We start from the raw sequence: 23,013 nt of genomic DNA on the forward strand, positions 1-23,013 counted from the left end.
CCAGCTCCCTCAGCCTCTCCTCACAGGGCTGTGTTCCAAACCCCTCCCCAGCTTTGTTGCCCTTCTCTGGACACCTTCCAGCAAGTCAACATCTTTCCTAAACTGAGGGGCCCAGAACTGGACACAGGACTCAAGGTGTGGCCTAACCAGTGCAGTGTCCAGGGGCAGAATGACCTCCCTGCTCCTGCTGGCCACACTGTTCCTGATCCAGGCCAGGATGCCATTGACCTCCTTGGCCACCTGGACACACTGCTGGCTGCATGCTGAAGGACTTCAGACGTGTTTTTATTTCTCCACAGTGGCAGAGTGGAAATGATGAATCCCCACAAGCCTGTCCAGCTCTTCCTCCCTCAGGAAAAGCTGTGACAGATGATTCAAGGGGGAATGGAGTGAGAAGAGGAGGTAGTAGGAGGAACACAAGGATAATGCTCCCTCAGCTGCCTCCTGGTTCAGATGGTCAGCAGAGGTCACATTTTAAGAAGGGAGATGTCAGGATGCCAGCAGTGCAACCAACCCCTGAGATTTTCAGGTTCCTGCCCTTAGGGAGGAAATAACCCCAGGCACCTGTACAGGTGAGGGGTGACCTGCTGGGAAGCAGCTCTGTGGAGAAGGACCTGGGACTGATGAAGGACAACAAGTTCCCCTTGTGTTACAGGATCACAGGATGTTAGGGGTTGGAAGGGACCTTCAAAGATCATCGAGTCCATCCCCCTGCCAGAGCAGGACCACAGAATCCAGCACAGGTCACACAGAAATGCATCCAGATGAGTCTTGGAAGTCTCCAGAGAAGGAGACTCCACAACCTCCCTGGGCAGCCTGCTCCAGTGCTCTGTGACCCTCCCAGTGAAGAACTTCCTCCTCATGTTGAGGTGGAACCTCCTGTGCTGCATTTTATACCCATTACTCTTTGTCCTATCACAGGGTGCAACTGAGCAGAGCCTGTCCCCTCCCTCTTGACCCCCAGCCCTCACATACTGATAAACATTTATTAAATCCCCTCTCACTCTTCTCCTCTCCAGACACAAAAAGCCTCAGGGCTCTCAGCCCCTCCTCTCCTCACAGGGCAGTGCTCCAGTCCCTCAACCATCCTGGTGGTGTCTGCTGGTATCCAGGGGGAAAAAAAATCACTCTTGCAGAACCTTTTTTGTTATCTTGCTCTGAAAAGCACAGATTTTCCCACCAAGCAAAACGATAACAATGGAAAGCTTTCCTTGGGCTTTATTTTATGAAGTATTGCTGGGTTTGATCTTTTTAATGGAGGCAGAGCAAACCATGAGCTGCAGTTGTGCATTATGAAAGATTTATGGGAAAATAAAGTTATTTTTAAATCCCCTTCTTTCACCACCACCTCCCCTTTTTCTCTTTTCCCACCATATCTGCTCCTTTTCCACCCCACCTGCCCCTTTTTCCCCTCAAACCCAGAGCACCTGAGCTGTTGGAGTCTCCCCCCACCCCACCCCAGGTGTGGCCACTTGGCCCTCCCTGCCCACTCTCCTTTATAATCGCCCCCAGGAAAAGCAGGAGCCCCTAGCTGAGCCCATCTGGGCTGGAGGATCCTCCTCTCATCACTGGTGAGTCCTTATGGTGTGCACTGGGTGATGGTGGTGGTGACAACAAAGGCCGGGGGGCCTGGTGGCCCCCCGGTTGTTAGGGACAATATCGATTGCTACTCCAATATCATCCACGGGTGCTGGCTGGGCCTCCTGGCTGGGGCTGAGCTCTGAGCGGTATCTTGGCTGGTTGAGAGTCTTGCCCCTGGCTCTGGGATAGGTGAAAGAATGATACTGGTAGAGCAGAAGCTGTTTAGGGAGGGGAGAGGATGGTGTAGGGGGAGCAGGGGCTGCTTGGGGAAGGTGAAGCGGGGGTGGCGGTAGGGGAGCAGGGGCTGCTGCCTGGGGAAGGTGAAGCGGGGGTAGTGGTAGGGGAGCAGGGGCTGCTGCTTGGGGAAGGTGAAGCAGGGTGGCGGTAGGGGAGCAGGGGCTGCTGCTTGGGGAAGGTGAAGCAGGGCGGCGGTAGGGGAGCAGGGGCTGCTGCTTGGGGAAGGTGGAGCAGGGCGGCGGTAGGGGAGCAGGGGCTGCTGCCTGGGGAAGGTGAAGCAGGGTGGCGGTAGGGGAGCAGGGGCTGCTGCTTGGGGAAGGTGAAGCAGGGCGGCGGTAGGGGAGCAGGGGCTGCTGCTTGGGGAAGGTGAAGCAGGGCGGCGGTAGGGGAGCAGGGGCTGCTGCTTGGGGAAGGTGAAGCAGGGCGGCGGTAGGGGAGCAGGGGCTGCTGCTTGGGGAAGGTGAAGCAGGGCGGCGGTAGGGGAGCAGGGGCTGCTGCCTGGGGAAGGTGAAGCAGGGCGGCGGTAGGGGAGCAGGGGCTGCTGCTTGGGGAAGGTGAAGCAGGGCGGCGGTAGGGGAGCAGGGGCTGCTGCTTGGGGAAGGTGGAGCAGGGCGGCGGTAGGGGAGCAGGGGCTGCTGCTTGGGGAAGGTGAAGCAGGGCGGCGGTAGGGGAGCAGGGGCTGCTGCTTAGGGAAGGTGAAGCAGGGCGGCGGTAGGGGAGCAGGGGCTGCTGCCTGGGGAAGGTGAAGCAGGGTGGCGGTAGGGGAGCAGGGGCTGCTGCTTGGGGAAAGTGAAGCAGGGTGGCGGTAAGGGAGCAGGGGCTGCTGCCTGGGGAAGGTGGAGCAGGGAGGCGATAGGGGAGCAGGGGCTGCTGCCTGGGGAAGGTGGAGCAGGGTGGCGGTAAGGGAGCAGGGGCTGCTGCTTGGGGAAGGTGAAGCAGGGTGGTGGTAGGGGAGCAGGGGCTGCTGCCTGGGGAAGGTGGAGCAGGGCGGCGGTAGGGGAGCAGGGGCTGCTGCTTGGGGAAGGTGAAACAGGGCAGCGGTAGGGGAACAGGTTTTGTTGCTGCTCCTCCTTGTTTACTTCCACCCTAGGATAGGGCAGCCCAAGGCAGTGGTGGAGTCTTCCTTCTCTGGAGGGATTGAAAAGCCATGGAGATGTGGTGCTGAGGGACAAGGGTTTAGTGGGGACCTGGCAGTGCTAGCTTGGACCTGATTCTCTTAAAGGTCTCTTCAGACTAAAACAATGTCCTCATGGCCAAGAAGGCCAATGATCTCCTGGGGTCCATGAAGAAGAGTGTGGGCAGGAGGACAAAGGACATTCTCCTCCCCCTTTACTCTGCCCTGGTGAGGACACATCTGGAGCCCTGGGTCCAGTTCTGGTCTCCCCAGTTCAAGAGATATGGAGAACTACCAGAGAGAGTCTGTCTGCCCTACAGGTTGCTCTTCATGGGTCCCATCACTATGGGATCCCACCACTATGGGATCCCACATCAGCACCGATGCCACAGGTCTCTCAGTGAACACAGAAGGTCCACTTGAGATGGACAAGCCACTGGCCCCTAAGCCCCTTGCTGGAAGTGGGCAGGAAGAGCTGAAGTCAACCAAAGCCACTGAATTCCGTGCAAGGCTCAGCCGAGCTTCCAGGGCTGTGGTTGCACAGTGCCTGCACGCTGCGAGTTGGAGATGACTTTGCACATGTGAAAGAGCTTTTCTCAGCATCCCAAGGAAGTGCAGCATATTGACAAAACGAGCCCCAAAGTTGGCAGTTGAATCATCTCAGCCTTTTGTTGAAGTCTCTCCCCAGTTATGATGCCTGATAGACTGCTGCCTGCCAGACTTAACCTTCCTTTCATGTCCACAGAGGAGGAAGGAGGCAGCCATGAGGAGCAGCTCTCTTCAAAGCCGGAAAGGTCCTGCCCTAGGACCAGGATATTTAATTCTCCCTTTCTAGTTCTGAGCTAAATTAACTTTCCAGCAGCATGTGGTGGTGCTCAGCAGAGTCAAACCTCTTGTCTCTGGGTAGCTCACATTCAGGAGTATGAATCCTCTTGTATGAGCTCAGGAACATATCAGCTGCTGCTTTTTAGTAAGATTTTAAGTTGCATTTGGGTCTCTGATGATGAGCAGGAGTCACAAGACCCTGAGAGTTCTTATTCTCCTGAAAGGAGGTTGGAGTGAGGTCAGTGTTGGCCTTTTCTCCCACATTAACTAATAACAGGACAAGAGGAAATGGCCTCAAGCTGCACCAGGGGAGGTTTAGGTTGGAGATTAGGAACAGTTTCTTCCCTGCAAGAGTGGTCAGGCATGGGAACAGGCTGTCCAGGGAGGTGGTGGAGTCACCATCTCAGGAGGTGTTCAAGAAATGTGGAGATGTGGCACTCTGGGACATGGTTTAGTGGTCCTGGAGCTGTTGCGTAGAAGGCTGGAGGAGCACAACCACTGCTGAGGCACAGTATTGTACTACCACAGAACACCAGGCTGGAAGGGGACCTCAAGGAACATCTGGTCCAACCTTTCCTGGGCAAAGCCCAGTCTAGACAAGCTGGCCCAGCACCCTGTCCAACTCAGTGTCCAGTGTGGGAGATTCCACTAGTTTCCCTAGGGGGATGAGGTGCAAAAGGCAGGTGGCCCTGTCTCCTCCTCTAGAGACTTTCAACACCCATCTGGATGAATTCCTGTGGGGTCTGCCTGAAGTGACCCTGCTTTGGCAGGTGGGTTGGAGTTGATGACCTCTAGAGGTCCCTTACAACCCCTGTTCTGTGATCTTATGACCCTACAGCAGAGCAGCCAGGCAATGAGGTCACCTGCAGTGCAGATTGGTGGTGTGGGACATGCCCATGGAGAAGCAGCTAAGGGTTCTCTAAGCAGGGATGGAGTGAGAGCTGGTGACAAGGGAATGCAAAAGGAATAAACCCAGGAAATCAAGCAGCAACTGACTTCCAGAGCTCTCCAGCTCTTTGATCATCACCTCCCATGTTCTCCCACACACTTGGCAAAAGCCATTTGTTAAAAATAAACAACAAAAGCTTTCAGCAAAACTCATTGCTGAGTGGGAAAACAACCCAGGGCTTCAGAGAGCCCTCCTGCATGGCCATGCTGTGCAGCTCAGACACCCAGTGCATCCAACACCTTGCACAGATCCACAGTTGGCACTGAGTTGGAAGGGACCCTCAAAGCTCATTGTGCCCAACCCCCCAGCAGGGAAACCAACTACAGCAGGCTGCCCAGGGCCACATCAAGCCTCACCTTGAATGTCTCCAGGGATGGAGCCTCAACCACATCCCTGGGTAACCTGTTCCAGTGTTTCACCACTCTCATTGTGAAGAACTTCCTCCTAATGTCCAACCCAAATCTCCCCTGCTCCAGTTTCAAACCCTTGCCCCTCATCCTGTCACCATAAACCCTTCTGAACAGTCCCTCCCCAGCCTTTCTTTAGGTCCCCTTCAGGTATTGAAATGCTATTCTAAGGTCTCTCTGGAGCCTCCTCTTCTCCAGGCTGAAGGACCCCAACTCTCTCATCCTGTGCTCCAGCCCCCTGATCATCTTTGTGGCCTCCTCTGGACCCACTCCATCAGGTCCATGTCCTTCTTGTGTTGGGGGCCCCAGGGCTGGACAAAGCATTCCAAGTGAGATCTTGTCAGAGCAGAGTGGCAGAACCATTTCTGTCCATCTGCTGGCCATGCTGCTTTTGGTGCAGCCTAAGATACTATTTGCCTTCTGGGCTTCAAGTGCCCATTGCTGGCTCATGTCCAGCTTCTCACTCACTAGCACCCCTAAGTCCTTCTCTGCAGGGCTGCTCTCGATCTCCTCATTCCCCAGCCTGTGTTGGCTCGAGGGTTGCCCCAACCCCAGGTGCAGGACCTTGCACTTGGCCTTATTGAACCTCATGAAGTTCTGACTTACTGCTCCCCCTCACAGCCCACAAGCCTCTCAAAGGAGCAAACTGTGAAGATTTGCCATGAGATGGTCACAGTTGTGCTGCCAGTTTTAAACACACCTGCTCCACCGGTGTGCCAAGAGTCCAGGCCATGCCAAATGGCAATGAGGACTTTTCCTGAGCATGTTTTTTCCTGCCTTTACCTAGCAGCCATCATCTGACAACAGAACCCCAGCCAGTTCCAGCAAACCAGGAGGAGATAGCAGCAGGCACCCCACGAAGCAGAGGAGCAAACTCAAGCCTACCTTGCCAAAGCTGCCCTTCCCGATCGCCCGCAGGATCTGGAAGTGGTCAAAGTTCACTACAAGGTAAAGAAAAAGAAGAGTTTTAATTTGTATCACAGGCTCACAGGATGTCAGGGCTTGGAAGGGACCTCTGGAGATCATAAAGTCCAACCCCCCTGCCAGAGCAGGACCACAGAATCTAGCACAGGTCACCCAGGAATGCATCCAGATGGTTCTGGAAAGTCTCCAGAGGAGGAGACTCCACAACCTCTGTGGGCAGCCTGCTCCAGTGCTCTGTGACCCTCACAGTGAGGGAGTTTGTCCTCATGTTCCTCCAGCACCTCCTGTGCTGCAGTTTATATCCATTACCCCTTGTCCTATCTCAGGGTGCAACTAAGCAGAGCCTGTCCCCTCCCTCTTGACCCTCAGACATATATAAACGCTTATTAAATCTCCTCTCCAGACTAACCAGCCCCAGGGCTCTCAGCCTCTCCTCACAGGGCAGTGCTCCACTCCCCTAATCATCCTCATTGCCCTGACAGCCAGAGGAGAGCACTGAAGCCATGTTTGACTGACAGTGGAGAGACCAAATCCACACAGGAAGAGTGGGAGCAAAGCACTCCCCATAAACATTCCGAGTCCCACTCCCAGCTCTCAAATATCTGCACATCTGTTATCTCTGAGGACGAATCGAGAGCCCACGCATGCCCCTGGAGTTCCTATCACCCTTCTGTGCTAGGCTTGTGTCCAAAACATTGTTATTGTCACTTTTGGGGGGACATTTGCTGCAGGAGAACTAGGAAAACTTTGCCAAGTGAAATTGAAAACAGAGTCTGGGCCAGCTCCTGCCACGTATCTCCCCACGCTCCCAGTCCCTTCCATAAGCGGTGCTGAAGGGCAGATGCACCATCTACACCTCCAGGGCTCCCTGGTGCTCCCAATTCCACTCTCAGCCATCCCTTTGTTACTCTGTGAATCCCACCCTGCAGCCAGGTGTCCCAGTGCATTGTCTAATGAACTCAGCTACCTAAGGAAGGGTTTCCATCTGGCGTGTCTGGCACATGAGATCAGCAGCCTGGTCTGGCTAAAGATCACAGAGTGGTAGGGGTTGAAAGGGACCTCTGGAGATCATTGAGTTCACCCCCCCCACCAGAGTAGGATCACCTAAAGCAGGTCACACAGGAAGGCATCTAGGTGGGTCTTGAAAGTCTCCAGGGCTGGAGATTCCACCACCCCTCTGGGTAGCCTGTTCAGTGTTTTGCTGCCCTCAAAGTTCCTCCTCGTGTTGAGATGCAACTTCTACATCCAAGTTTGTGCCTACTACCTCTTGTCCTGTCACTGGGGACCACTGAGAAGAGTCTGGCCCCATCTTCCTGATCTCCCCTACCCTTTAGATATTTGTAAGCATTAATAGATCTCTTTCAGCCTCCTCTTCTCAAAGCTAAGTGTCCCTGCTCACTATAGGTGGAGGGGTGTTGGGCTAGATGACCTTTAAAGGTCCCTTTCAACCTAAAGCATGCTATGGGTGCATGAAGGCAGGTGAGGAGCACTGGAATGAGAAGAGGATGATCTGGAGAGGCAGTTAGCAGCTGGAAATTAGGCTGGCTTTTAGTAGACAACTGCTGCAGGGAATTGCCAGTGTGGAGGGTGTGGGGTTTGTTCCAGTGGCTTGGGTCTGTTATGGATTTAGGATCTGCCATCACTCTGCTCCTGACCCAAATGGAATCTTAGCAGCTTGTCAGGAAGGGTGAAGATAAAAGCAGACATGTCTAGAAGCAGGTCAGTGAAGGGGATTTGAAGGCTGGGATAGGCCTGCAGGAAGAGGTGTTGAAGAACGCTGTGGCACCTGGGGACATGGTTTGATGGCCATGGTGGTGTTGGACTCTCTGATCTTGGAGGTCTCTTCCAACTGAGACAATTCTGTGATTTCCCCAAGATTCTTCTGGAAACTTGAACTGTCAGCAGCACACACCATGCTGAAGCACTTAGAGCAGCAGATCTCATCCTTTTGCACCTGCAGGCAAACTTCTGTCCCTAAACCAGGCTCAGAGAGGACACCCAGCTGGAAGCAGCACCCTCAAAGCAGAGCCCTTCCCTGGCAGTCAAAGCCTGCACTGGTGAGCTGCGAGCGCTCCGGGAGGGCAGCTGTCGACAACTCTTTCTTCTCCTGTTTGGAATCGTGTGGGAAAAGGCAGTGCCTCTGAGAAAACAAACCCCAAAGTGTCATTCCCATGTCTCCATGGCTACAGCTGATCTGGAGAGCCTGCTCCAGGCAGCAGCCAAGAAACAAAGCGAGATAGGAACGTTCACCGGGCTCTGGGACCAGGCAAAGGTGTCACCTCCAATAAACTAAAGGGCTCAGCAGCTGAGAAGTGCAGGAGGTGCTGGGTGACCAGGCACTGGCTGCTTTGCTCAGCTCCATGATGCTCCTCAGGGATTAGTCAGCAGCCCCATTAGAGAAACACAACCCCCAGCATGTGAGGAGCCAACCATAGTAGCAGCGCCTTGCTTTCTGCACACAACACGCTGGGGGTTGCTAAAAAAGGCAGCAGATCACTACAGAATCTGTGACTGCCCCCAAAATAGCAGCCCTGAACCTGCTGCAACATCTCCCAGGGCTCCAGAGACTCTACTCTCTCTGAGCTGACATCAGAATCAGAGAACTATAGAATTGTTTGGGTTGGAAAAGACTTCTAAGATGGGCAAGTTCAACCTAACACCACCCCAGCTGCTAAGCCACGTCCCCAGGAGCCATGTCCACACGTTTCTGGAACACCTCCCAGCATGGTGACTCCTCCACCTCCCTGGGCAACCTATTCCAGAAGGTTGTCTCTCACCCACAGCCCCAGCAGCTGCTTCTCTGGGAGGACTGGCAGGAACTTGAGTCACAGCTGCTGGGGGATGCTGGTGACATGGGCTTTGGGTGAGCAGGAGGTGACAGCTGCTGCCTGTTCAGAAGACCAAGCTCACCACCACCACTGCAACTTCTGCACAGCAGAGCTTTGGCAGCTGCAGTCTGTATGGGCAAGGAATGGTTCTGATGTGAGGCTGGGCCAGAGAAGCCCTTGAGAAGGCTTCTGGAAGCCCTCTGTGATGTGTGAACATGGCAAAAGAACCCACCAGAAGGCTTCTGGAAGCCCTCTGTGATGTACAAACATGGCACAAGGGCACCCAAGAAGGGTTCTGGAAACCCTCTGTGATAAAAGATCATTGTATAAAGACCCTGGGTGGTGGTGACCACACAACCCTGCCCTGTTGGTCACACCACAACTCAATGCCATCTGCTGTGCTGAAGCACCCCAATGGTGTACCACAAAGCCTCAGATACAGAGTGGACAGCCAGTAAGGTTTCAATGTCAGAACCTGCTATTGTACTAATCATAGAATGGCTTGGATTCAAAAGGACCTTGAAGATCATCCAGTTCCAACCCTCCTGCCCATAGGCAGAAACACCTTCCACTAGACCAGGCTGCTCAGTGCCCCATCCAAGGTGGCCTTGAACACCTCCAAGGAGGGGGCATCTACAACCTCCCTGGGCACCCTGTTCCAGTGTCTCTGCACCCTCACTGTAAAGAGCTTCTTCCTAATCTCAGTCTAAACCTCCCCTCTTCCATCTCAAAGCCATCTCCCCTAATCCCATCACTAGAAGCCCTGTAAAAAGCCCCTCCCCAGCTTTCTTGGAGCCCCTTTCAGGTACTGGTTAGCCTGGTCTAACTGGAGCCAATGATGTCTCCCCTTCTGCCAGTGCACTTCTGCATGCTGACACAATTAACAGCGTTCCTCTACCCATGACATTGCCACAATGGCTTGGGAGGGAAGCACCACAGGACCTGATGTAGAAACATGAAGACATGGCCACAGAAACCACAGGTCTGCTGCCACAAAACACCACCTCTTTCATCCCACATTAAGGAGAGGCACAGCTGAGACTTAAAAGCCACCACTCAGATGGGTTCCAGCCAGAAAGGCCAAGTTCCATCCTTGCAGACTGCAGAATCACTGCATTGTTTCAGTTGGAAGAGACCTCTCAGGTCATGAAGTCCAACCATCAAGCTAAGACCACTATGGCCATTAAACCACATCCCCAGCTGCCATGTCCACAGATTTCTTGGAACAGCTGAAGTTCCTTCTGAGCCATGAGGCAGGGGTGGACACAGAGGGTGGCCAGGCTGTACCAGGGTGCCCCCAAGCGTGGCACAGGCATGGCCCCAGGGAAAATGGTTGTGGAAGTCTGAGGGAGAGAAGGACCCACAGTAGGATTAACAGGTATCAGGGTTAGCAGAGTTAGAGTTCTGGGATGGGGCAGAGCAGGGAGGTACTGAGAGAAGCTGTGAGGGAAGTGTAGGCATCCCTGCAAACAGAGACCTCCAAAACCTTCCAAAGAAACAGTGAGCCTGCTGAGAAGAGAGGGGAGAGAGGACAGTGGGGACTCAGAATGAAGAGCTTTACAAGTAGAGGATGAACCCAGTGAACTGAAAAGAGCATAGAATCACAGAATTGTTTTAGTTAGAAGAGGCCTTTCTGATCATCATGTCCAGCTGTCACCCCAGCACTGCCAGGCCACCACTAAACCACAGCCCTCAGCACCACATCTCCACACCTCTGAAACCCCTCCAGGGATGGGGACTCCATCACTGCCCTGGGCAGCCTGGGCCAGGCCTTCACAACCCTTGACTAGGGAGAAACTGTTCCTCATGTCCAACCCAAAGCTCCTCTGGTGCAAGTTGAGACCATTTTCTCTCTCATCTTTATTGCTTGTTCCTTGTGAGAAGAGCCTGACCCCCACCTCACCATCACAGCAGATCAGGAGGATCAGGATGGAGATTTGTGATTAGTGAGCAACCCAGGGGGAAAAGCAGAGGTATTTGATGGAGAGAGGGAACAAGAAGCAATGAGGAATCCCATCAGCAGTCCTCCTGAGCCTGAAACCCATTTTTCTGTCAGTGGCAGGCTCCACACGGCGCAGGAATCCTCCCCTCTCCTTCCCATCCCTGGCAAAAGCAGGAGCAGCACGTTTGGCGCCTCAGGCTGATCTGTTCTGCCTGTTCCCATCCACCCAGAAGATTACATGGGTGGGAACAATAGAAACACAGCAGGAGATGACTGCCAGGGACCTGCAGTGAGCATTAACTGCCCAGGAAGCCGGGGAGTGCTGGTGGATAATGACAGAAATTAGAGGAGCAGTCCCAGCCCAGGGCTGTAATGAGCCCCTGTGGAAGCCAAGAGTTCCAACACACCATTGGGAAGCAGCACTGCAGTTGTGTAAAACCAGGGAGTGACTGGAGGAGTGAAAGTGAATCTCTGCACCTCCAGAAGGAATCCATTCAAGAGACAGGGATCTGCCAGAGAGAGCCCAACAGAGGCTGCAAGGACAACTGGAGGACTTCAACATCCCTCCTATGAAGAAAGCCTGAGAGACCTGGGGCTGTTTAGTCTGGAGAAGGCTGAGAGGGGACCTTATCAATGTCTATAAATATCTGAGGAATGGGTGTCCAGAAGGGGCCAGGCTCCTCTTAGTGGTGCCCAGAAACAGGAGAAGGAGCAACAGCTGTAAGCTGGAACCCAGGAAGTTCCAGCTCAGCAGCAGGAGAAACTTCTTCACTCTGAGGGTGCTGGAACCCTGGAGAGGGCTGCCCAGAGAGGTTGTGGAATCTCCTTCTTTGGAAAGACTACAAACCCACCTGGATGTGTTGCTGTGTGACCTGCCCCAGGTGATCCTGCTTTGGCAGGGCGGTTGGGCTCGATGATCTTCAGAGGTTCCTTCCAACCCCTACCATTCTGTGCTTCTGTGAATCAAACACCATACAAAGCAACTGCAAAGCCATCTGAGGAAGCCTGGGTTATTGGTGCTGGGCACAGATGTGTTTGCATTGGCCAGAAACCATTCCCAATGAGAGCCAAACTACTGCTTGCCTTGGCCAGGAGCCCTTACAAAGGAGTGCAGGCCTGATACACCCCATCTGCTTCTCCATCCACCAGCCCAGGAGGCACTGGAGAGGGGGGAGGAAAACACCTCACCTCATCCCTTGTGCTCTGGCTGCTTCACAAAGGCTGCTTCTGTCAGAAACCCCTGCCACTGTGCAGGAGCAGCCAGGGAGTCCTCCAGGCTGTTCAGTAACCCCCATCTGAGCAACCAGTACAGAATGAGCTCTGGTGGTGGTGTCCCAAAGCACCTCTCATGAGGAAAGGCTGAGAGACCTGGGCTGTTTAGCCTGGAGAAGAGGAGGCTAAGAGGGAATCTATCAAAGCTTACAAATATCTAAGGGGTGGGGGTCAGGAAGATGGGGGCCAAACTCTTCTCAGTGGTGCCCAGTGACAGGACAAGAGGTAAGGAACATAAGAAGTTCCATCTAAAAATGAGGAGGAACTAATTTCTCCCTCATCTCCAGTCTCAATCTCCCCTCTTCCAGCTCAAAGCCACTGTCCCTTGTCCTGTCACAACAAATCCTTGTCAAAAGTCCCCCTCCCCAGCTCTCCTGCAGCCCCCTTCAGGTACTTGGAAGGCTCCTCTAAGGTCTCCCTGGAGCCTTCTCTTCCCCAGGCTGAACAGCCCCAGCTCTCTCAGCCTGTCCCACAGGAGAGGTGCTCCATGCCTCTTGGTGACCTCCTAGACCTGTCAGCTATGCTGGGGGCTGTGCTCCCATTCCAGCGCCACTGTTGGCCCAGGTGAGAAGGCAGTGACCCAGCCACGGGGTTGTGCCAGGGTTGCATCTCCACAGAGACACCCTGCCTGCCATGCCCAGGGTAAGGCAGAGCTGGAGTGGGTGCCTCCCATGGTGGAGTCACCATCATTGGAGGTGTTTAGGAGGAGACTTGATGGGGTGCTTGGTGCCATGGGTTAGTTGATTAGGTGGTGTTGGGTGATAGGTTTGACACGATGATCTTGAAGGTCTCTTCCAACCTGTTCTGTTCTGTTCTGTTCTGTTCTATTCTATTCTATTCTATTCTATTCTATTCTATATTCTATCCTATCCTATATTCTATCCTATCCTATCCTATCCTATCCTATCCTATCCTATCCTATCCTATCCTATCCTATCCTATCCTATTCTTTGAGGGTGGCAGAGCACTGCTTCTCTGGGTCCATCTCTGGAGACTTTCAAGACATGCTCCTCTGTGGTCCTGCCCTGGCAGGGGGGTTGGACTCCATCCCCAGAGGTCCCTTCCAACCCCTACCACTCTGTCATTCTCTGTGCTGTCCCCAGGCAGGCTGTTTAGGTCGGACACAGAGCTCTCACTCACAGCAGCCACCTCCCATAGGTCCAAGGTCAGAAGTGTTTGTGGAGGAGCAACTGCTGCCCCAAGGCCAACATCAGTGGTGGGTTTGCTTCCTGTGCCCCCACGTGCCCAGCTAGCATGTCCAGAGGGCACTGCCTCCCACAGCATTCTCTGCTCAATGGTCTGCTTCATGGTGGGGTCACCTGCTCAACAGCTTCCAGCCAGCTGCAGGGTGGTGGTATGGACAAATCATTATGCACAAATCATTATGCACAGGAGCCTTACAAGCTGGGCTGGGGTGGAAGGGACCTTCCAAGGTCATCTAGCCCAGCCCCCTTGCAGTCAGCAGGGACATCTGCAATTAGAGCATAGAATCATAGAACTGATCATCGAGTCCAGCTGCTCCCCTAGAGCTCACAATCCCACTGCTGCTGCTCTTAAGCCACTGCCACTAAATCAAGTCCTCAGCTCCACATCCACAGGGGTTGCTCAGACCCTATTCAACCTGGCCTTGAACACCTGCAGGGGCTGGGCATCCACAACCTCCCTGGGCAACCTGTACCAGTGTCTTACCACCCTCACAGTGAAGAATTTCCTCCTAATACCTAAATCTTCTCTGTTTCAGTTTGAAATCATCACCTCTTGTTCCATCATCACCCACCCCCTGATAAAGGTCCTCCCTAGCTTTCTGATCAGCCCCTCTAAGCACTGCAAGGCCACCAGAAGGTCTCCCTGGAGCCTTCTCTTCTCCAGGCTGAACAAGCCAAACATCCTCAGCCTGCCCTTATAGCAGAGGGCTTCCAGCCCTCTTCATGGCTTCCTCTGGGCCTCTATGTCTCACCTGTGCTGGGGATCCCAGAGGTCTGTAGGGACAGAGAAAAGCTTGAGGAGCTGCTGCCCACAATACAAGCAGCTGTATTCCACCATGGGCACAAGTTCACCTCTCCCTGTGAAGAACAATTGCAGGCTTTCTGGGGCAGAACCATCATGGGAAAACTTCACATGCAGTTGGAATAAAATCTGCCAAAGAATCAAACTCTTGCACTGAGCCTAAAGTAGAGCAGAGCTGAAGCTGTTTGATCACAGCATGATCTCATCTGGGCTGAAAGCACTGCTCATTAGAGCCCTACCAGCAACCACAGCCCTCCCATCCCAGCTCCTGTCACAAACCCCAGACCTGCTCCCTGGGACACATTTCAGCAGCTGATGCTGAGGTGCAGATTTGGATGGTACAAGGACCCTGCAAGGAAAAGCTGATGTGGCAAAGGAAACAAGTCTCTGCCCTCACAGCACCAAGGCCAGCAGAGCAGCTCCTGTGAGGAAGAGTGAGGAAGGGCAATGCTCTTGGTAGGACTTCTCACTGCCCAGCCTGGCACCAAGGCTAGAGCAGCAGGGGGCTGCCAGCTCTGGGAGGTGTCTGAGCACTGCTCATAGCCAAGCTTAGCTTTGATGACTGTATTAGAATTGTATTAGAAAGAATAGAATAGAATAGAATAGAATAGAATAGAATAGAATAGAATAGAATAGAATAGAATAGAATAGAATAGAATTAACCAGGTTGGAAGAGACCTTCAAGATCATCGAGTCCAACCTATCACCCAACACCATCTAATCAACTAAACCATGGCACCAAGCACCCCATCCAGGCTCTTCCTAAACACCTCCAGTCATGGTGACTCCACCACCTCCCTGGGCAGCACATTCCAATGGCCAATCACCCTTTCTATGAAGAATTTCTTCCTAACATCCAGCCTGAAACTCCCCTGGCACAGCTTGAGACTGTGGCCTCTTGTTCTGGTGCTGGTTGCCTGGGAGAAGAGATCAACATCCACCTGGCTACAGCCTCCCTTCAGGTAGTTGTAGAGAGCAAGAAGGTCTCCCCTGAGCCTCCTCTTCTCCAGGCTAAGCAACCCCAGCTCCCTCAGCCTCTCCTCACAGGGCTGTGCTCCAGACCCCTCCCCAGCTTGGTGCCCTTCTCTGGACACCTTCCAGCTGTGTCCTAAGCTGCATCAAGAAGTGTGGGCAGCAGGGCAAGAGAGAGGGGATTGTGCCCCTTTACACTGCTCTGGTAAGACCCCACCTCAAATACTGCATCCAGTTCTGGTATCCCCATCATAAGAAGGACACAGAGCTGTTGAAGTGAGTCCAGAGGAGGACCACAAGGATGATCTAAGGGCTGCAGCAGCTCTGCTATGAGGATAAGCTGAGGGAGCTGGGGCTGTTCAGTCTAGGAGGAGAAGACTCCAGGGGCACCAAAGAGCTGCCTTGCAATACCTGAAGTGTTCCTACAGGAAGGCTGGGGAGGGACTTTCCATCAAGGTGTAGAGCAATAGGGAAAGAGGGAATGGTTTTAAGCTGAGGGAGAATAGGTTTAGACTCGGTCTTAGGAAGAAGTTCATAGTATCATAGTATCAGTCAGGGTTGGAAGGGACCACAAGGATCATCTAGTTCCAACCCCCCTGCCATGGGCAGGGACACCCCACACTAGATCAGCCTGGCCAGAGCCTCAGCCAGCCTGGGCTTAAACAACTCCAGGGATGGGGCCCCAACCACCTCCCTGGACAACCCATTCCAGGGCTTCACCACTCTCATGGGGAAGAACTTCCTCCTCACCTCCAGCCTGAAACTCCCCACTTCCAGCTTCATTCCATTCCCCCTAGTCCTATCACTACCTGATATCCTGAGCAGTCCCTCCCCAGCCTTCCTGTAGGCCCCCTTCAGATACTGGAAGGCCACAATGAGGTCACCTCAGAGCCTTCAGCACAAGGGAACAAGCACAAATTCTTCAGCACAAGGGTAGTGAGACTCTGGAATAGGTTTCCCAGGGAAGTTGAGCATCCCCCCTCCCTGAATGTGTTTAAGGCCAGGCTGGATGAGCCCTTAAGCAGCCTGGTCTGCTGGGTGTCCCTGCCTGGGGCAGCAGGGTTGGAGCTAGATGGTCTTAAAGGTCCCTTCCACCCCAAACCATTCTATGACTCTATGAAAACAAATCTAATCCAATCCCAGCTTCAGCTCTCTTCTCAAGCTGACAGATTGGCCATGTGCTCCAGCCTTTAGCTGCTCTCTTCCTTTGGGTTGCTTGTTTTCCTTTCTCCCACTTCCACAGCTGAGGGGAATTTATTTCAAGTAACTGAAATTGATTTATCATTAAAAAGGGGGGAAAAAAAACCCAACCACAACAACAACTAACATCTTTATAGCACATGTTTAGAGCAGCACAACATGAGCAGCAACCAGCTGCTAAATGTTAGTTAATGTTTTCACAGCATATGCTAGCAGTGCTAAAAGGCTGACTCGAGGTGCTCAGGGCTGAGCTGTGCCTGCCACAAAGCCAAGCAGCGAGCAGAAAGAGTCTCCAGAAAGCCCAACAGGTTCAGGCAAATGGATTCTAACACAAAGGGTAAAGCTGGTGGCACCAAAACATTGGTCTAGGCTGGAGGTTTAGGAAGAAGTTCTTCACAGAAAGAGTGATTGGTCATTGGAATGTGCTGCCCAGGGAGGTGGTGGAGTCACCATCACTGGAGGTGCTTAGGAGGAGGCTGGAGAGGGTGCTTGGTGCCATGGTTTAGTTGATTGGATGGTGTTGGGTGATAGGTTGGACTGGATGATCTCAAAGATCTCTTCCAACCTGGTCTATTCTATTCTATTCTATTCTATTCTATTCTATTCTATTCTATTCTATTCTATTCTATTCTACTCTACGCTACTCTACTCTACTCTACTCTACCCTACTCTACTCTACTCTACTCTACTCTACTCTACTCTACTCTACTCTACTCTATATCACCACAGCTCATCCAGGGGCACACACACACCACCACCCCCCTGAAGTATTTCTTTCTAAAGTCACCTGGGTGCAGCAGCCACCCCAGCAGCCCACCTTGGGTTTTAGAGAATCAGAGAATTGTTTTGGTTGGAAAACACCTCCAAGATCCTTGAGTCCAAGCATCAGCCTTAGAGCAGAGTGTGAGGAGGCTGCTGCCCGGGACACTGACCCAAGCTCTGCTACGAAGGACATCTTTGTATTCAGTATCCTGCCTAACACCATAAACACAGAATCACAGATTTGTTTTGCTTGGAAAAATCCTCTAAGATCAAGCCCTCTAAGGTCAAGCCCAACCATCAACCCAACAGCACCATGGCCATTAAACCATGTCCCCAAGTGCCATCTCCACAGGTTTCTTGAACACCTCCAGGGCTGGTGACTCCACCACCTCCCTGGGCAGGCTGTTCTAATGCCTCTTGCAGGAAAGAAATTTCTCCTAATATCCAACCTTACCTTCCCCTGGCACAACTGCAGGCCCAGACCAAGTGGGCATGGAAATGCCCAGCTCCTCAGCTTTGTCTGGCTCTCCATGGGAGGCAGCAGTGAGGCTGGGCAGGCTCTGCAGAACCTCTCGCCCGCTGCAGATGTTGGAACAGCTCAGTGGCTTCCCAGCTCAGTGCAACCTTCCCCACCAGACCTTCCACCTCATAAAAAATGGATACTGCAGCACTCCCCAGCTCTGTGCCTGTGAAGACAACCTGCCCTGCACTCCCACGTTGTTGTTGGGCTGTGAAATATTTAAAGCCATGCAGCGATGCCTGATGAATTCCAAAGGCATGGCCATGCCAGCAGGGCTCACAGCTGGGCTCATGCAAACCCATAGTGAAGTGGAACAAGGAAGCAGCTGAAGCCCTGCCAGAGAGCAGCTCTGTCCTGAGGACACCATCACTGCCTCTCTCCTGCTGAAATGCAAGAGCTTCTACCAACCAAGGGGACCACAACCACTTGTTCTTATGGCAACCTCTTCAACAGCAATGTTCTATGTCAATAGTTTGGTGAGACCCCACCTGGAGTACAGCATCCAGTCCTGGAGCCCCTGTTACAGGAAGGATCTGGAGGTGCTGGAGTATGTCCAGAGAAGGGCCACAAGGATGATCAGAGGGCTGGAGCTCCTCTCCTATGAGGACAGACTGAGGGAGTTGGGGCTGTTCAGTCTGGAGAAGAGAAGGCTCTGAGGAGACCTAATTGTGGCCTTCCAGGATCTGAAGGGGACCTACAAGAAAGCTGGGGAGGGACTTTTTAAGGTGTCAGGGAGTGATAGGACTGGGGGGAATGGAATAACAGAAGAAATGGGTAGATTGAGATTGGATGTCAGGAAGAAGTTGTTCCCAATGAGGGTGGTGAGAGCCTGGCACAGGTTGCCCAGGGAGGTGGTGGAAGCCTCATCCCTGGAGGTTTCGAAGGCCAGGCTGGATGTGGCTGTGAGCAACCTGCTGTAGTGTGAGGTGTCCCTGCCCATGGCAGGGCTGGAACTGGATGATGCTTGAGGTCCTTTCCAACCCTGACAATTCTGATTCTATGATTTTTCTTGGCACCCACTCCAACATGACCTGAGATGGGTAAGGCTCCAGAGATGACCACCAATGGCATGCAGCTCTTGTTGCATGGGTAGAAATGAACTTGGGGACCTGCAGGCTGGTGTTTTTTACCTTGCTCTTGCATACAGACAGAATCATAGGGTGGCAAGAGCTGGAAGGGACCTCTGGAGATCCATTAGTCCAACCCTCTCACTGGAACAGGTTGCCCAGGGAGGTTGTGGATGGATGAGGCCTTGAGCAACCTGGGCTAGTGGGAGGTGTCCCTGCCCAGCTAGATGATCTTCAAGGTCCCTTCCAACCCAAACCATTCTGTTTCTATGAATTTGAAATCTCCAGAACTGGTAGCAGTCCCTGACAGACAGCCCAGGTGCCTCAGTCTGCATATTGCTGCTGGGCTCAGTGTCCCCTGTGTGTGGGTCAAGGCTGGCTTGTGTAGCTGCTGCCAATGAAACACTAAATGGGTCAAAGCAGGAGAAGCTGAGGCTTTCTGGCACAGCTTTAAAGCATTGCCCATTCCTCTGTCCTGTCTAAGAGAACATGGAGAGGCTTTCCACACTGGTGTCACAGGATAGCTGCATTCAGAGCCCCAAGCTCACAGTGCAACAGCCATAAAGTTTATACCAGAACTATTCTGCTGCTTCCATGGACTGAGCTCACCTGAGGGTTCTGACTGCACCAGGGAAGCCATCACCACACCAGAAGTTCATTCTTTATGTCATTTGACTCCACAACTTAAAAGATGACCAGTGGCAATGGCAGCTCTGAGGATCTGACACTGCAAACTGCTTCAGATCCTCAGGTCTTGATCTGTGTCCTGAGGACAAGCACACCGACACAGACTCCCTCTGGAAGGGACCCTCAAAGCTCATCTTGTCTGACCCTCCTGCATTCAACAGGGACAGCTCCAGCTAGATCAGGCTGCCCAGGGCCACATCAAGTCTCATCCTGAGTGTCTCCAGGGATCGTCCCTTCCAACCCTGAATGATACTATGATACTATACTATGATACTGTGATGCCTCAACCACATCCCCGGGCAGTCTCTTCCATTGTCTCACCCCTCTCATTGTAAAGAACTTCCTCCTAATGTCCAACCTAAACCCTCCCTGTTCCAGTTTCAAACCATTGTCCCTCGTCCTATCACCACAGGCCATTCTAAATAGACCCTCCCCAGCCTTCCTGTAAGTCCCCTTCAGATGCTGAAATGCAGCTCTGTGGTCCCCCCAGAGCTTTCTCAGCCCCAACTCTCTCAGCCTGTCCTCATGGGAGAGCTGCCCCAACCCTCTGATTATCTTCATGGCTTCCTCTGGACCCACTCCAGCAGGTCCAGTCTTGTATTTGGGGTCTCATAGCTGGACACACTACTCCAGGTGAGGTCTCACTAGAGCAGTGGCAGAATCCCCTCTCTCCATCTGCTGGCCAGGCTGCTTTTCATGCAGCCCAGGATGCCATTGGCCTTCTGGGCTGCAAGTGCCCATTGCTGGCTCATGTCCAGCCCCTCACCCACCAGCACCCCCAAGTCCTATTCTGCCAGGCTGCTCATGTGTCTTCTTTCAGCAGGAACCTCCTTTGAGTGACTTCATTTTGAGGATGCAAAGGATTCATGCAGAAGAGCCTATTTTGCTCCAAAGCAGGCTGCCTTTCATGGCAGAGCTCCTCCTCCATGGTAATCACTGCCAAGGCTGCTGAATTATTCACCGTTCAGAAAATGCATTTTCATTGCTGAGAGCTGGCAGTCAGCAGTGACTTCAGAACTAGGTCACCCTCACCCCATGAAGAATTAACACAGACTCTTCATGAGCTCCTCCCAGCTCTCAGTTCCCATTTTCCAGCTCTGCTCCACGTAAGGATGGGCCAGATTTAAACCCTCTGCATTTTTCATGCTGCTCCATCACGCCAAGCCCAGGGGCTGCACAGTGTGCCCTGACTTCACATCTTCAGCATCTCCCACCCAGCACACAGCCAGCACAGCACCTTGGGTCTGCTATGGCTGGAGACTCGTGTCCAGAGAAGGGCAACAAAGCTGGGGAGGGGTTTGGAGCACAGCCCTCTGAGGAGAGGCTGAGGGAGCTGGGGTTGCTTAGCCTGGAGAAGAGGAGGCTCAGGGGAGACCTTCTTGCTGTCTACAACTACCTGAAGGGAGGTTGTAGCCAGGTGGATGTTGGTCTCTTCTCCCAGGCATCCAGCACCAGAACAAGAGGACACAGTCTCAAGCTCCTCATAGAAGTTCCTCATAGAAAGAGTGATTAGCCATTGGAATGTGCTGCCCAGGGAGGTGGTGGGATCACCATCACTGGAGGTGTTTAGGAAGAGACTTGATGGGGTGCTTGGTGCCATGGTTTAGTTGATTAGATGGTGTTGGGTGATAGGTTGGACTCGATGATCTCAAGGGTCTCTTACAACCTGGTTAATTCTAGTCTACTCTAGTCTACTCTAGTCTACTCTACTCTAGTCTAGTCTACTGCCAGCAAAGTCTCAGTGACACTTGCAGAGAACCACAGAATGCCTTTGGTTGGAAAAGACCTTTCAGATCATGGAGTCCCACCATTCTCTAGCCAAGGCTGGGGCTACCCCATGTCCCCCAGCACCATATCTCTGCCTCTGTGAAACACCTCCAGGGATGGGGATTCAACCACTTCCCCGGGCAGCCTGGACCGGTGTTTGAGAACTTTTTAGAAGTTACTTCAAAGGTCCAACCTAAACCTCCCCTGGTGCAGCTTGAGGCCACTTCCTCTTGTGCTGTCACTTGTTCCTGGCTCCGATATCCTGCAAGGGAGTTGTAGAGAGCCAGAAGGTCTCCCCTCCGCCTCTTATTCTCCAAACTGAACAACCCCAGGTCCCTCAGCTACTCATCACCAGACCTGCTCTCCAGACCCTTCACCACCTTTGCTGCCCTTCTCTGGACCTGCTCCAGCACCTCAATGTCCTTCTTGGAGTGAGAGGCCCCAGACTGAGCCCAGGACTCAAGGTGTGGTCTTGCCAGTGACCAGTACACAGGGACAATCCCTGCCCTGGTCCTGCTGGTCAGACTATTGCTGATCCAGGCCAGGATGCTGGTGGCTTTCTTGGCCACATGGGGATGTGCTGGCTCATCTTCAGCTGTTGTTGACCAGCACCTGCAGGTCCTTTTCCACCAGGCAGTTTCCAGCCCCTCTGCCCCAAGCCTGAAGAGTTCATGGGGTTGTTGTGAACCAAGTGCAGGACCTCATCCCATTAGTCTCAGCCCATTGATCCAGCCTGGCCAGATCCCTCTTCAGAGCCTTCCTACCTTCCAGCAGATCAACAGTGCCACCCAATTTAGAGTCATCTGCAGACTGACTGAGGGTGCCCTCAAACCCCTCATCCTGAACATTGATGAAGTCTTTAAAGAGAATTGGCCCCAGTACTGAACCATGGGGAACACCATCAGTGACCAGCCACCAACTGGAGTCACCCTCATTCCCCACCACTCTTTGGGCCCAAACAGCCAGACAGGTTTGTAGCCATCCAAGCCATGAGCACTCAGAGGATCCAACCCAAGTTTTCCATGGCTGCTGTCTCAGATAACAGCTCTGAGAAACCCCCTCCCACCTGAAGGCAGCCTCACCATCACCACCCTCAGCCACAAGATCAAGCACAGTTCACCTGCCTTGGAGCCAGAGGCAGGTTCTGGTTCTCTTTACCTACTTACCTCCAAAAATCCCAGATTTTTCATGGCATTTAGAAAAAAAAGAGGGGGGAAAAGGCCCACTTCTGCTGGCACATTCCCTGCTCTGTTTTCCCACATGTCCACATCAACTGCCATGTGCTGAAGGGCTGTTCCCAGCAAGGTGTCAGCCCAGGCTGCTGTCTGTTGGGGCCACAACAATCTTTCCTCTCTGGGAAGCACAGAACAAGGGCCATGTTCAACTCCTGCCATCCTCAGCACAGGCAGAGGTGGCACTTGCCAGCCTTTGAGGACATGGGGATCACACTGGTATCTCCCAGACCCTGGGGAACGGGATTCAGGCAACAAATGGAACATGAAACCGAAGTACAAAGCAAGGGACTCAATGATCTTGAAGGTCTCTTCCAACCTGGTCTGGTCTGGTCTGGTCTGGTCTGGTCTGGTCTGGTCTATTCTATTCTATTCTATTCTATTCTATTCTATTCTATTCTATTCTATTCTATTCTATTCTATACTATTCTACTCTACTCTACTCTACTCTACCCTACCCTACTCTACTCTACTCTACTCTACTCTACCCTACTCTATTCTACTCTACTCTACTCTACCCTACCCTACTCTACTCTACTCTACTCTACTCTACCCTACCCTACTCTACTCTACTCTACTCTACTCTACTCTACCCTACTCTATTCTACTCTACTCTACTCTACTCTACTCTATTCTATTCTACCTATAAGACCATCACAAGAATTGAGAAGCAAGAGCAAAATCACACTCCAAGCCCAGCAGGCAGTGAGAGGAGCAAAG

At 52.8% G+C, this 23,013-nt stretch overlaps 1 protein-coding gene across 4 annotated transcripts in view; it reads right to left on the reverse strand.

Moving 5' to 3' along the window:
- STK32C (serine/threonine kinase 32C) overlaps positions 1-23,013 on the reverse strand; it is a 93,248-nt gene that overhangs the window by 35,260 nt on the left and 34,975 nt on the right. For 3 of the 4 annotated variants that reach the window (XM_068140271.1, XM_068140274.1, XM_068140273.1), the window contains one exon: positions 5,999-6,054. The exons of the other annotated variant lie outside the window; for it this stretch is intronic. In XM_068140271.1, coding sequence (XP_067996372.1) covers positions 5,999-6,054 — 56 coding nt within the window. The remainder of the gene's footprint in view (positions 1-5,998; positions 6,055-23,013) is intronic. 4 annotated transcript variants of the gene reach the window in all.

This window comes from Melanerpes formicivorus, unplaced genomic scaffold, assembly GCF_026170545.1.
Source record: "Melanerpes formicivorus ecotype bairdi unplaced genomic scaffold, bMelFor1.0.p_v2 SCAF_6, whole genome shotgun sequence".
Taxonomy (NCBI): Eukaryota; Metazoa; Chordata; class Aves; order Piciformes; family Picidae; genus Melanerpes; species Melanerpes formicivorus.